This window comes from Coptis chinensis, chromosome 3, assembly GCF_015680905.1.
Source record: "Coptis chinensis isolate HL-2020 chromosome 3, ASM1568090v1, whole genome shotgun sequence".
In the NCBI taxonomy this organism is placed as follows: Eukaryota; Viridiplantae; Streptophyta; class Magnoliopsida; order Ranunculales; family Ranunculaceae; genus Coptis; species Coptis chinensis.
Window position 1 is genome coordinate 107675698 of NC_141458.1, and position 14402 is coordinate 107690099.

The following is a 14402-nucleotide window of genomic DNA, read 5'->3' on the forward strand; positions in this document are numbered from 1 at the left end:
AACCGGTCGAAAGCGAGTCATTGATGTGAGTGGAGCCTTCTTTAGCCACTCCGACCTCCTTGTTAGGAGCTCGAGGGAGACTTGGTAGCGAGAGCATAGTATACCTACTGTATTGGACCTACCAATACAAAGGCACCAGCAAAGAGTTATTCCTCTTAACCAACTCCCAAATAGTAGAGAAATAAACATGTATGAAGGGTTAATTGTTGGAAATGAGGATGTAGAAGACGATCTCTTAGAGAGTGAATCTGAGTTGTTTGGGGATACGTATATAAGGGCTCCAACGCTTACATTGCCTAAGAGCACATCAAAGTATGCAGCGTCTTCTGAGAATCAATGGACTACTGTGAAGCCAAAAAGAAACAAAAGAATCCAAGAGCGTTCTTCAGGAGAAATAGAGCCTACACTTGCAATGATGAAGAAGCTAGGTTAAGTCGTTAACCAAAAACAAAAAGATGAGACATCTTGAGGACTACACAAAAGAGTTTTGGGATGACACTTCGGGACTTACTTATGTGTGTTGTGCTTGCGAATGTTTTTTTTGTAACTATGAGAAAGCGCAGACTCATCTTAGGAAAGATCATCCTAAGATTGTAAAGGAAATTATGACTAGGAAGTAGGATTCCTAGCTCTACTTTCTTAGGGTTCGATTGTAGCATGTCTAGTGATCTCAGGTATGTTAGGCTTATAGTATGTCGATTTGCGTCTTTGTGTGCCTCCTTTTAATGATCTAACTCTTAGGGAGGCTTGTAAGGTTTACCCTTTTGCAATATAAACTGGTGGGGGTCTGCCTTAACCCCATAACTTTTTCAAAAAAAAAAAAAAAAGTAATTCAGTAGAAGTCCAAAATGTTTTTTGTTATTATGTGGGTGGCGTGTGCAAGGCGTTGGTTCACATTGTTTCTTTGTGGAAATTTTACACATTGACAGAATTGTGGAAGATAATCATTGGCTAAGACTTTTAGTAGCAACTGAGGACCTCGACTTCCTTTGAGACTGCCAAAAATTCTCCTATACCATTTAAATTCCACAGGAATGATATCGACACTCGCGAGTAGATATCGACTTTTAGGAGCAACTGGAGAACCAATGAGTTTTACACTTGTACGAAAATAGGCCACTAGAACTTGAGCAATTGACTAGACAATTAAGTCTTCGTCTTCGGCCCCTACTCTGGCCATAGTATGTTGTTATGTGGAAGTTGGAACACTTGTTCAGTGGAGTTGCACCAAAAGTCTAGTCCAAGTCCATGTCCTCGTATATCTGATTTTTAAGTCAGTCTTCTTGTGTACTGGTCCAACAATTGGTCCACACTCAAACTTTAAAACAACCAAGAGTTCATAATTTCATATGAGGAGAGGAATACTACCTACGATTCTCTATCTTGTCTTGTTTTTCTACAATCTCATCGTTCAGAATGAGCTCCAATGGAGTGGTTCCCGTAAAACACAAGGACAAAGAAAAAGAAGAAGAACAGAAGAAGAGCCAAAAAGTGCCATTTCTTAAGCTTTTCAGCTTTGCAGACTCGTTGGATTGCATATTAATGGCTGCAGGATCAGTTGGTGCATGTGCCCATGGTGTTTCAGTGCCCGTATTCTTTATTTTCTTTGGAAAATTGATAAATGTCATTGGTATTGCTTATCTCGATCCCTCATCAGCTTCCCATAAAGTGTCCAAGGTATCATCATCAATTTCCTCCAAAAAATGAGTCTCGCAATAATCAAAAATCGTATATCCAAAATGAGTCTCATAACTTGGTTATTCTTTATTTTTTCTGTTGTTTTTTGCAGTATGCTTTGGATTTTGTTTACTTGAGTATAGCCATGCTATTTTCATCATGGACCGGTATGACTGTTCATCATATTTTTCCAAGCGAGTTAGAGCATTCCTAATGCAAGTTATTATGGTGGGTTTGTGACTTTACTCACTTCCAAATGGTTCAAAACCTTTGTCCAATGTAAAAGTGAATACTAAGGTGACTATTTTTCCAAGTCAAAACGAAGGTAAAACTTTCAACTGAGATAGTGGTAGAGTTGTAAATTTTGGACCGGATGTTGGATTTCGTCTCGTGTGTTTTTTTAAAAAAAAATTGGGGTTTTTTTTTTTCGACAGAATGTGCGTATCGCATAATTTTTGGACTTTTTGGTTTTTTTTTTATTTCAGACGGGATGTTTCATTCTGTCCGGAGTGTTTACGTCCAAACAGAATCTAACATTCGGTCCGAGATTAATATTCACTTTTACATTGAACAAATTCACCTTGCTTTTCACCATTCATCTTGCTTTTCACCAAAACGGTGGAAAAAAGGTGAAATACTGCCTACGTGGAGGTGAAAAGAAGGGGAAAATAATAACTTGCACTGGGAATGCTCTTATGACTAATGTTAAAGCTAAAGCGTGTTTATATGGATGCGTATGCATATAGAGGTGGCTTGTTGGATGTATACCGGAGAACGTCAAGCAAGCAAGATGAGGATGGCGTACTTGAGATCAATGTTGAACCAAGATATTAGTCTCTTTGACACTGAATCCTCCAAAGGAGAAGTAACTGCTGCAATTACAAGTGATATTATTGTTATCCAAGATGCCATTTCAGAAAAGGTATTGCATTCTGCGCTTTGCATCTCTTTCCCTGCTGTTCGAAGTTAGCCCAAATAAACTTGACAGGACTAAGGCCCCACATGCACTACCAAGCCCAGCAATGGTTGATTGGTTGGCCCCAATCCCGAGTCATATATGGGCCGGGCCTTTTTTATAGGTGTTAGTTAGTTTTATTACTGGCTTATTATGGTTTACATTTGGGCTTTTGGCTTTGGGCTGGGCTAAAGTGCTATTTTCTATTTTCGGGCTTATACTCACCACATAAAGTTCAATCATAACTCATGTAGTCACGTCTCAGGTGTAAGATAAGAATTTTAATTTTAAAACGTACTGATTGTGATTCTGATGTAACCAAAATGGAATTGCATGTAGGCTGGGAATTTCTTGCACTATATGAGCCGCTTTGTTGCAGGCTTTGCAATTGGATTCGCCCAGGTGTGGCAGATCAGTCTAGTAACACTATCTATAGTACCTTTTATTGCATTAGCTGGTGGTGTCTATGCATATATAGGAACTCGCCTTGTTGAAAGAGTCAGGAAGTCCTATGTTAAAGCTGGTGAAATTGCAGAGGAGGTATACCTACTACACTTGGAATGTGATTAAACCATATTGGAGTTCAAAAGATCACTGTCATACCCTTAATGTTTGACTGAACATTCTCAGGTGTTTGGGAATGTGAGAACAGTCCAAGCATTTGTAGGTGAAGAAAAAGCTGTAGAATCCTATAAGACCGCACTTATGAAGGCTTACAAGTATGGGAAGATGGGAGGATTAGCAAAAGGTCTAGGACTTGGATCCATGCATTTTGTGCTATTCTGTTCGTGGGCATTACTCGTATGGTTTAATAGTATTGTTGTACACAAAGGTATAGCCAGTGGTGGAGAAGCCTTCACTACCATGATTAATGTTCTGATATCCGGCCTGTAAGTCTCGCTTCCATCACCATATATAACTTAAGTGTCCTATATAGATTGGTCTTTTTTTTGTCCATTTTGTAAGGCAATGATAATCATTTTGCTTTTATTATGAATATTATCAGGTCACTTGGTTTAGGAGCGCCAAACCTCTCCACATTCCTAAGAGCTAGAGCAGCAGCATATCCACTATTCAAAATGATAGAAAGGAACAAAACTAGCCAAACCAGCACTAAAACAGGGCGAACCTTAGACAAAGTAAAAGGTCACATACAATTCAAGGATATTTGTTTCAGCTATCCATCTCGCCCCGATGTAGTGATATTTGATAAGCTTTGTCTTAGCATACCTTCTGGGAAAGTTGTTGCCTTAGTTGGAGGAAGTGGATCAGGCAAGAGCACAGTAATATCGCTTCTTGAACGCTTTTATGAGCCTTTATCTGGAAGTATATTATTAGATGGTAATGTGATTAGTGAGCTTGACTTAAAGTGGCTTAGGAAACAAATTGGATTGGTTAATCAAGAACCTGCTCTTTTTGCTACAAGTATTCGTGAGAATATACTTTATGGGAAAGATGATGCTACTATTGAAGAACTTACAAGTGCTGCAGAGTTATCTCTAGCTTTTTCTTTCATCAAGGACCTTCCTGATGGATTCGATACTCAGGTAACTGTTTTACACTTTATACCTACTAGATTTCTAGCCTATGATACTACGATTTGAAATATGAAAATTGAAATATCAACATAACTAACTCTACCAAAGTCCTCACTGATAAACAGGTTGGTGAGAGGGGAGTACAATTATCTGGTGGACAGAAGCAAAGACTAGCGATATCAAGAGCAATACTTAAGAACCCTTCGATCTTATTGCTAGATGAAGCAACAAGTGCACTTGATGCTGAATCTGAGAAAAGTGTACAACAAGCCCTTGATCGTGTGATGGTAGGACGGACCACAGTTGTGGTGGCCCATCGTTTATCAACTGTACGTAATGTAGACATGATTGCAGTGGTCCAAGGTGGGAAAATTGTTGAGACTGGTAATCACGATGAACTCATGTCGGATCCAAGTAGTGTTTATGCATCTCTCGGTCAGGTTCAAGAAGAAAATCCTTCCGATTCTAGTCCTTCATTGGCTTCCAACATTGGAAGTTCACAAAGGTAACCTTGTAGATACTTGGACTGGACTGGTTTTAGACACTGACAGACTAAAGGGACTAGCGGCACAACTTGTAGTGCGCTTTTTCCTCCACCAAAATGATTTATTTATATATCAATGTTTTTAATTATTTTACTAGAAATGATGTCTAAAATAAATTTTCCACTCTACTTGCATAACAAAATAATGTCTACAATCCAAACCTACTATGAATACCTTTTTGCAGACGAAGATATTCAGGAGAAGTGTCCAACAAAACCACCGGCATTGACCCAAGTCTCTGCTCACATAAATATTCTGCTAGTCAATCTGATGACGAGGGGTCTAAAAGGATAAATCCTAAAAGAAAAATGATAACAAGATTGTATGGAATGGCTGCTCCTGATTGGATATATGGACTTCTTGGCACATTTGGAGCAATTGTAATTGGTGCTGAAATGCCACTATTTTCCTTAGGTATTTCAGAAGCTTTAGTGTCCTACTACAGTCCATGGGAGTCCACCCAAAGGGATGTTAGAAAGATTGCTCTACTCTTCTGTGGGGGTGCCGTCCTTGCATTTATATTTCAAACTATAGAGCACTTCAACTTTGGAATTGTGGGAGAAAGACTAACTCTTCGAACTCGCGAAATGATTTTTGCAGGTAAAACATGAAAGTCATGAGATATGTAGGCACAAACATTCATATATATATATATATATACAGTCACACGTATTCTATTATTTTCTTAATCATATAGGCTTGTTTATTTTCTGTTTGATTAACAGGAAATAGTACTAGAAGGAAAAATAGCAATTCGTGGCACCGTCTCCTTTGTGGATTTTTTTTCCTGAAAAATAAATTTCCCAGTAATAGATCACAGCCTCATTTCAAAGTCAAAATATATTTCTCAGTCTTCCAATTTTCAATACAACATTTCATCTGAGATAATAATTTTGCTTTTAAATATCTTAGATTTCCCAATGTAGTATTATAACTGGTAGAGGTTATGATGTAATGATTAACAGAAAGGTGATGAAGTCCATATGATATATATATTTAACGAAACACAAGTTTTTAAATAATAGTGAATTGTCTATCACATTAGGTTACATCAATAAAACTTGATATATCATAAAACTTAGTTTCGAGTTATTTATACAGTTGACAGGACTGTTTTATATGCATGCGATTTTTAATCAAATGTTGGTTAATCTTTACAGCTACCTTGAAGAACGAAATTGGATGGTTTGACGACACAAATAACAGCAGCTCGATATTGTCATCACGGTTAGAAGCTGATTCAGCTCTGCTAAGAACTATAGTTGTTGATCGTTCTACAGTCCTCATAGAGAGTGTCTCCCTCACTATCATTTCATTCGCCATTGGTTTCATATTGAACTGGAGAATCACACTTGTGCTTTTAGCAATTTATCCTTTGATCCTATGCGGACAAGTTAGTGAGGTAATTTTCTTTATTTTATCTTGTGTCTCCAATCACAAAAACTGAAAAAGTCATGCCGTTCTTTTTAAAGCAGAGTCTTTTTATGCAAGGATATGGAGGAAACTTGAGCAAGACCTATCTAAAAGCTAACATGCTTGCTGGTGAAGCTGTGAGTAACATCCGCACTGTTGCTGCATTTTGCTCGGAAGACAAGGTCCTTGACTTGTATTCCCGCGAGCTGGCTGAGCCTTCCAGGCGCTCCTTTAGCCGTGGACAGATTGCTGGCATCTTCTATGGTGTTTCCCAGTTCTTCATCTTCTCATCTTATGGCCTTGCTTTGTGGTATGCATTTTCATCATTTATGATTTTGATTTAATAGATCAAGTGTGGACATGAAAACCAACCTTCCTTACTGTTTTAAAATTGTTTAAAAATAGATCTATATTTTTTGGACACTGGAGTTCCACGAAAAGCATCTATCACAAAGAAATCATGATAACTTAGACAAATATCACAATTACGTCATGGATATTCAAGTCCAATATATGATTGTTTAAGATGTATATAAACAGGTATGGATCTGTTTTGTTGGGAAGGGAACAAGCGAGCTTTAAATCAATCATGAAATCCTTCATGGTGTTAATAGTAACTGCAGTATCAATGGGTGAGACACTGGCATTGGCTCCAGATCTCATCAAGGGGCACCAAATGGCTGCTTCAGTGTTTGAATTGTTAGATAGAAAAACAGCAGTAGCAGGGGACGTAGGAGATGAGTTGACTAAGGTAGATGGCACCATTGAGATGAGGAGCGTTCATTTCAGTTACCCTTCACGGCCTGGCGTTCTTATCTTCAAGGATTTTGATCTTGAAGTATCAGCTGGTAAGAGCATGGCATTGGTTGGGTCAAGTGGGTCGGGTAAAAGCTCGGTGATTTCTCTTATATTAAGGTTCTATGATCCGACCTCTGGAAGGGTGATGATTGACGGTAAGTATCAGTTCATACTAAGTTCAGTGTTCGAAAGAGTTCCACCTTATTTATGCTATACCTTATTTCTGATTTCTTACAGGGCTGGATATCAAGAAACTGAATCTGAAGTCCCTTAGAAAGTTCATTGGCCTTGTACAACAAGAACCATCACTATTTGCTACATCAATCTATGAAAACATAGTTTATGGTAAAGACAATGCATCTGAATCCGAAGTAATTGAAGCTGCTAAGGTCGCCAATGCACACAGCTTCATTAGTAGCCTCCCTGAAGGTTACTCAACAAAGGTTGGTGACAGAGGGGTCCAATTGTCTGGTGGACAGAAGCAAAGGGTTGCGATTGCTAGAGCTGTTCTAAAGAATCCAAAAATCTTGTTATTAGATGAAGCCACTAGTGCACTTGATGTTGAATCCGAGCGTGTCGTCCAACTAGCTCTTGATAGGATAATGAAGAATAGAACTACAGTCATGGTGGCACATAGGTTGTCTACTGTACAAAATGCTGATCAAATATCAGTCTTGCAAGACGGAAGGATCGTAGAACAAGGAAGCCATGCTGATCTTATAGGCAAAAATGGTGCTTATTGGAGTTTAGTTAGCTTACAACAACATTATTAACGTTAATGATATCAGCATATATAATTAAAACATACCATAGCAATGATAATTTTTGTTACAGTAATTAAACTCGGTTCTTATATTTGTTTTTGAAATAAAAGCACAATATAGATCACAGTACAAATGTCCTGCAAGGTTGGGTTTTGTTGTGCTTCTCATCACTTTCATATCCCTCACATAAAGGGGTGAAAACTCTGTAAATGAAGACCAGTGATCATATCGTTTAAAATTCATTTTTTAAACGAAAAAAAAGAAGACCAGTGATCATCTATAATTGTCGTGGCGTCATAATGGCAGCATATAAGTATCATAGTGCGAAGTTGGAGTTACAGCCTGGTCAGGCAAATCTGCAGGTGCGAATCAAAACCGATTTTTGTGCTTAACATTACGTCATTGCCCAGTTATACTATTGGCCCCTTCTCGCTGTCTTCAAATGATCGCTAGGAAATGCTTTCAAAAGCTTGTCTCGTCTATTGAGGCATTCACATACGGTTTTTTGTTGGAACTCATTTTTACCTCAAGTATGCAAGATTGTATAATCATATGGGTTCCATTTCACTATTTTCTATATGTTTGAATTGATTTTCCTAGTGGTCTGCCAAAGTTTGTTTACAAAAATCTAACACATTAACAACACTAGCCAATTGTCCCGCCAATGGCGGACTTGCTACATAGATAGCTAAAGACCGAGCCAAACTTCTCTAAGTGCTCGGACAAATTACACAATAGAATAGCATCCAACAGAAGAAAATAAAATCCAAACACATTGGCTTCAATCCAGATTGTGAAGAACTAATTCTATTTAGTGTTACACAATCATCCAATCAACTCAATTAATCTAATTTAACGTTACCAAGTTAATCAATGCACTTTCTCAATATTGAGATCCAAATATAATCGATTCATTAGCACAAAACATATACTCCAATTATCCAATATACCCAATTTAAATAAAAAACAACACCCAAAATGCATTACAACAAAAACTTCAATACCCAATAAATAAAAATACGCATATGAATCTAATAATTAAAAGGGTGTACTTGGTTAATGACCACCATGTTCTAGCTTGGGCATGTGTTGGATGACGATGACGACATTCTTTAGGAAGAGCAACCAAAAGAAAATTATCCCACCGAAACAAACACGTAAAATAGACTCCTAAAAAAAATGTTTCATTGGTTTCTTCACCACACCTTTGATAATAGCTTCGCAAACAACAGACTTGCCTCGACCTTCAATCTAGTTGACAATCAATTCCCGTGCAGAATGTACACTTAAAATCTGCTTAATAGTGGCATGAGTTTGATTATGCGAAGACTTAGGCCTTGTTGTTACATCAATTGGTGGCGACCAAGTATCAAGGATAATTTAAGCTCTTCAGGTACTTTTGGAGTTGCTTCTTTAAGATGGAGGGCTTTGAGATGTTCTGATGGTATAGGTGCCGCTTCAGCTCCATCTGTTTTATTCTACAACAACATCAATTGATGGTAACCGAGTATAAAGTTCTTCCAGTATTTCCTAAGTTGCTTTTTTTAAGCTGAACCGCTTTCAACTCTTGAGATATATAGTATAGCCGTACAGGTGTCGTTTCAGCTCCATCTGTTTAATTGTGGAGATGAAAGTGTCTCATGACAATTGGAGCAATGCAAAGTTGCAAACCGTAAAGAAAAAATAGTTCCAAGTTGAACTTACTAACATTTATCTTGGCTCAACTTATTCAATTACTGACACAAAAATTAGATGTGAGGTACTGAGGTTTAAGATGTCACAAGAGCACATAACAAAAATCTTAACATAATCACTCGGACAAAAAGCAGGAAAAACAACAACAAACTCTTTCAAGAAAAGAACATATGACAATATTATATCCACAACACAGATATACCATAAAAAATGTCGACTATGTCAATTAAGAACTAAAAGTAATGGCCAAATATCAGTCAAATATCCCACATCTTTACTGACAACTTAAACATGACCATAATACTAACCAACTCAAAATAGTACTTCCTTTGCAAACCATGTAAACAGGTCAATATGATTCAATTACCGAGCCAAGAACCTAAAGATTAGACGACTCAAGCGCCTCCAAAGATCAACTTTGTCGATCACTTAACCAACTCAAGGCATCTTTGTATGTATGCCTTAGTCTCAAAGAATCATAACATCTTCCATCTCTCGATCCAACTCCTTTGCATTTGCATTCCCAACCAAATCCCATCCATTCTTCAAGAAAACCTCTCCCAACTCCCTGTGGCGGCTTAATCAAATGACCTGCGGTGTTGATGCATTCAAATACTGGTACCCGGATCCATTCCCATTATCTTCGCTTCGCTTCCACCATCGAATTATCACCCTTCTTTTGCAAAGCCACACCATTAGCACTTTTTTGTCTCTTCCTCTTCTTCCCATCTTCCACAACCTGAATCACCCGCACCATTATTCCCCATGATCAACAACACCACCACTCTTCTCTCACCCCAAATCTGCTTTGACAGTTCAAACAACTTCACCTCATGAGGTTTCGTAAACCCCCCACTACTACTCTGATACTTCTGTTTCAACCTCTGAAGCTTACTCTTCAACTGATCTCTATTTGTATCATCATCTAATCCCTCCTTAATAAAATCAAGAAACCCGGTTAAATCACTACCCATATTCTTCCCTTTCTTCTTAAACTCAATCAACCCCTTCAATATCACAGTCTCATCATTCTCACTCCAAAGTTTCGCAGACGCATTCTTCTTATTCTTATCCTTATCTTTATCGACATCCCCTTTTTTCTTCACTTCCTCAAGTTCAGACACTTTCTTCTTCCTCCTCTCCTTTCTAGCAAGTTCCCTGTCATGATAACTCATGTTTGATCTTGTTGTTAGGAGCTCAGGCTGTAACTTCCTCTTACTGCTAATGATCTCATCATACTTATGGCTCAGCCCCAGAAGGCAGCCAGTTCTAGTCTAGACATCCTTTCCCATGCATAGATGGAGAGCTATGTAGGTGCTCTTGCTCCTCATCCTTTCTGCTAGTTTGTTCCCAAGTTTTACAATTGGTGTGGTAAATTGCAGGACCTCAAACGCCACCTACCAAACAATGTAATGCTATATATATTACTCTGAACATTTCATATATATCAAAGCAAAACTTGAAACTGAGGAAGGGCCAACTCAGTTTCCATCCAAAAATAAAAAACCAAAGTGTTTGATCTTTGGATCAAAACACTCTCTTTCTAGATTCTACTGAATCTATTAGAGAACTATAAAATACGGATGTCTCTCATACATGTATTTGAAATCAAATTAGATGTTAAACATGTTAAACAAAGGCTCTTAATTAGTACTAAATAAAAAAAATTGATGGTTATATATACTTATGGAAGTGAATATATAAGACTGGAACTTACCTTACATCGAAGCTTTTGAAGGTGAGTGTCAACTTCAACGGCAACACTGTGTAAGAAAAGAAAAGAAAGAAAAAAAAAATGAAACAGAGAAAGCAAAACAATATCAGTACGGCACATGGAGTAGAAAGATATATAAAATGGGTCGAAAAGAAAGGTTGTCATATTTAAGTCTACTTTCCTTTGTCTCCCAACCAAATAACTTCACAATATCAGTGGTCATCGGTTTAAATTGTTGATTCCCAAGGAAACTTGTACCATTGCTTTCTCCTTCTCTGACATTAGATGCCCTGGCCGTGGCGAACCTTATTCAGATGAAGCAATTGCTTTTATGAGAAGGAAGATACTGTAGAGGGACGTTGAGGTACGACTTACCCTCTACTTATGTAGATTTCAAATTTGCTCTCCATGTTGTGTAACTTTTTACCCTTTCTTGAACAGGTTGAAGTAGAAACTGTTGATAGAACTGGAACCTACTTGGGATCCATGTGGGATCCAAAGACTAATGTGGTTGTAACTCTTCTTGAAGCTGGATTAGCAAAGCTTCAAACAGCCTTTGGTGCCGACAGAATAGCTGATGCTCACCTTCTTGCTCAAAGCAATCTGCAAAACGAAAAAAAATTAAAGGTACTTAAACTGTTTACATTAGATTCTGGCCTTGAATCCTCCTTGCAGTAGTCTGCTCTATCCATGTGCTTTTAGCTTATTATAGACTCTATCCTCCAATATACATTTGAAAGTTGTTCCTCCCCCAAAGGACGCATAATAGGAGCTACTTTCTCATCAATGCATGCTTGTAAAATGACTTTGTGAACCGAATCTTTGAGGGAATCCTCTTTGTTCCATTGATCTAACTCTAACAAATAATGTGGTCGAATAAAGAGTAATTGGTTAGATAAAATCGGTTGACTCATTAACCTCATCAAAATGACATTTTAATACTTGATCTCATATTTGCTTAAATTGTGCACAGAATTGTCAGGAAGAACTGGATGTCCAGAAAGATTGTCACTGTTACATCTTTTAATAATTCCGCAGAACATGTTGAGTTCCAACTTCAGCTCCAAACAGATGATAAAGTGAACCTAAAATTTCTTTCAATAACAGTGAATCAACTGCAGGAATAAATTATTCAAACACCTCCGAAGAAGACTCCGCAGAGTCGCAGACTCATCTGCCCAAGTTTCAACAGTTACAAATGTTCCTGGAAGGTTAAACTTAGTACGTTGCACTTTATTTTTTTTACCGAGAAAAATGTCTCAAGTGGTCAACACTGAAGGGAGAATTACATCTGTAAAATATTCTTCTTTTCCTATACCTAAGAGGAGCACCTACCAAACCATAATTGTTCACCACAAACAGGGATAAGAAAACTAATGCCAGAAGAGATTGGACGTACCAGGACTTTTGCACTTCCAAAATCACAAAGCTTGACTTGGTGAGTAAGAGGATCCACCTGTTACATGCCCAAAATTGGTTAGGATAAACGTCATAGTCTCTCTAGTGAATATAAATTTTTGAAGAGAAATGCATACCAAAAGATTCCCGAGGCTTCACATCCATATGAGAAACTCCATGAAGCAGTATGAATATAAGCCAACCCTAAAAATATATGCATAACGGGGTTTAAAATTAGTAATAGACAAAGTCGAGAGATAGTTCCATGGAAATAAGGTCATGCATATACGATACCTATAAAGCTTCACGATATGAGGGGCATCCTGATTTACATTGCTATAGTGTCTCAGAACCCGTGTACTCCAACTAAATTGAGGAAAATCTCATTTTAGTCATGTTGTGGAAAAGAAACAAGAGACCACACTTGGGTGATCTATTGAATGCATCAGCTGCAGCTCACGGTTCTTATAACGCATGTCCTGTAAAACCTTCTTTATAGCCACAGTCTCTCCAGCTTCCAAACATTTTGCCTAGCACAGGTAAAGAAACTCACTTTAGACCAAAATGAGGCATGTACAATGGAGCCATAGTGAACATAAGTAATACTTGCTTACCTGGAAGACAATACCAAAAGAACCAGTCCCCACAACACGCTCTGCCATGTAGCTGATAGTATGTAGAAGAAACATCAATTGTTAAATCTTAAACAGAGAGTATAAAAACATTTTAATCAAGTAATTGCCCACCTGCTTGGGTTCACCATTTTTTCCTCCAATAGTAGTAGATATAATATGGCCCGTAACTTGATCATTCCCATCAACAAAAGCTGAATTTATTTCCTACAATTGTAGCATAAATCAAGAATCATCCATAAACTTGAAAACAAAGCAAAGTAAAAAAAAAATAAAGATCACTACTTTATTATTATTTTCTTCGCCCATTTGAGTTGAATCGATATTCTTCACACTATGCTGTTGTTGTTGTTGTTGATGATGGTTTGGAAAAGAAGAAAAATGAGAATATGGGGCCACTGAAAAAAAAAGACCATGTGATTCCAACAAGCCTCTTATTTCTTTGTTATTCCAGGACTGCATTTCAGTCCTGCTTGTATGCAATAAACTGACCACTAAACAACTACAAAAACAATAAAACATAGACGCTTTGTAGTTGTTTCTTCAACTGAATGAAGATTTTTATAGTATGATATGCACAATCTACGCTTTTGTTACAAAATTACAAAAATGATAAACAGCTCAGAGATAGAAAATCATGCATTTCTTCTTCTTTCTAAAAGTAACTCTCTTTTATCACGACTAGGAAAACTCTCGTCAACAACTCCATGCCGAAGTTAAATGAAATTGGACTCTTTTCTGTCTCCATCGGGTTTACGCTTTTCGCTACAAAAGTGAATCTTCCCATTCTTTTCTTTGCTATATACTCTCAGATTGGTGCTTCTTTTCGGTTGAGAGAAGAACATAACTAAAGGCTTGGAGTATCTTTTAAATCTAACTACTTGAAGAATAGAAGAATAAGAGAGAGGGTCTAAAGAGATGGATTTTTTTTTTTGGAGAGTTGGGAGTGTTTTGTAGAATTGAAAAAAAAAACATGGAAAGAGGTTTTTATCTATTTTGGGTTACGAACAATTGAAATTGCCAAAAAAAGGCGTAGAATTCCTTTTTTTATGAAAAATCTGATGTGTCAGTCTCAGATAAAAAAGGGGGGCTGACGTGGGTCACTGGGAGCATTTTCCACTACTCAGTATTAATGGTCTTTGATGTCAAGTAGGTTGTGATTAGCTGGTGGAGAGAGAAGAGAGAAGAGAAAGAGAGTTTGACTCGTTATTTTATTTCCACCAACCAATTAGAGACGACTTTTTTTTGTGCTGGGATGGGGATGTATGTTAGT

The 14402-nt window shown here is 37.6% G+C and overlaps 2 protein-coding genes and 1 long non-coding RNA gene across 3 annotated transcripts; 1 reads left to right on the forward strand and 2 right to left on the reverse strand.

Annotated features, from left to right (window-relative positions):
• Positions 1-1312: 1312 nt before the first annotated feature.
• Positions 1313-7823, forward strand: LOC147512731 (ABC transporter B family member 2-like). Its single transcript, XM_086595745.1, has 12 exons — positions 1313-1677; positions 1790-1844; positions 2424-2599; positions 2972-3172; positions 3263-3522; positions 3639-4179; positions 4296-4675; positions 4900-5315; positions 5876-6117; positions 6191-6438; positions 6669-7081; positions 7164-7823. The coding sequence occupies exons 1-12, from the start codon at positions 1417-1419 to the stop codon at positions 7697-7699; spliced, it is 3729 nt and encodes a 1242-aa protein (XP_086451871.1). The 5' UTR covers positions 1313-1416; the 3' UTR covers positions 7700-7823.
• Positions 7824-9520: 1697 nt separating this feature from the next.
• On the reverse strand, positions 9521-11241 carry LOC147512732 (putative transcription factor At2g01370). Its single transcript, XM_086595747.1, has 2 exons — positions 11103-11241; positions 9521-10782 (listed from the first exon to the last, which is right to left on the reverse strand). The coding sequence occupies exon 2, from the start codon at positions 10558-10560 to the stop codon at positions 10081-10083; it is 480 nt and encodes a 159-aa protein (XP_086451873.1). The 5' UTR covers positions 10561-10782; positions 11103-11241; the 3' UTR covers positions 9521-10080.
• A 1669-nt stretch (positions 11242-12910) lies between these two features.
• Positions 12911-13494, reverse strand: LOC147512733 (uncharacterized). Its single transcript, XR_015215092.1, has 4 exons — positions 13415-13494; positions 13244-13336; positions 13112-13163; positions 12911-13027 (listed from the first exon to the last, which is right to left on the reverse strand). It is a non-coding gene; the product is annotated as an uncharacterized LOC147512733 (long non-coding RNA).
• Positions 13495-14402: the final 908 nt, after the last annotated feature.

What these genes read in the sequence shown, in the direction of transcription:
- LOC147512731 (XM_086595745.1), top strand. Translation starts at nt 1,417, where the DNA reads ATGAGCTCCAATGGAGTGGTTCCCGTAAAACACAAGGACAAAGAAAAA. An exon ending in GCTATTTTCATCATGGACCG is followed by an intron (nt 1,845 to 2,423) that starts GTATGACTGTTC and finishes GTATGCATATAG; the next exon opens with AGGTGGCTTGTTGGATGTAT. An exon ending in CTGGTGAAATTGCAGAGGAG is followed by an intron (nt 3,173 to 3,262) that starts GTATACCTACTA and finishes GAACATTCTCAG; the next exon opens with GTGTTTGGGAATGTGAGAAC.
- LOC147512732 (XM_086595747.1), bottom strand. Translation starts at nt 10,560, where the DNA reads ATGAGTTATCATGACAGGGAACTTGCTAGAAAGGAGAGGAGGAAGAAG.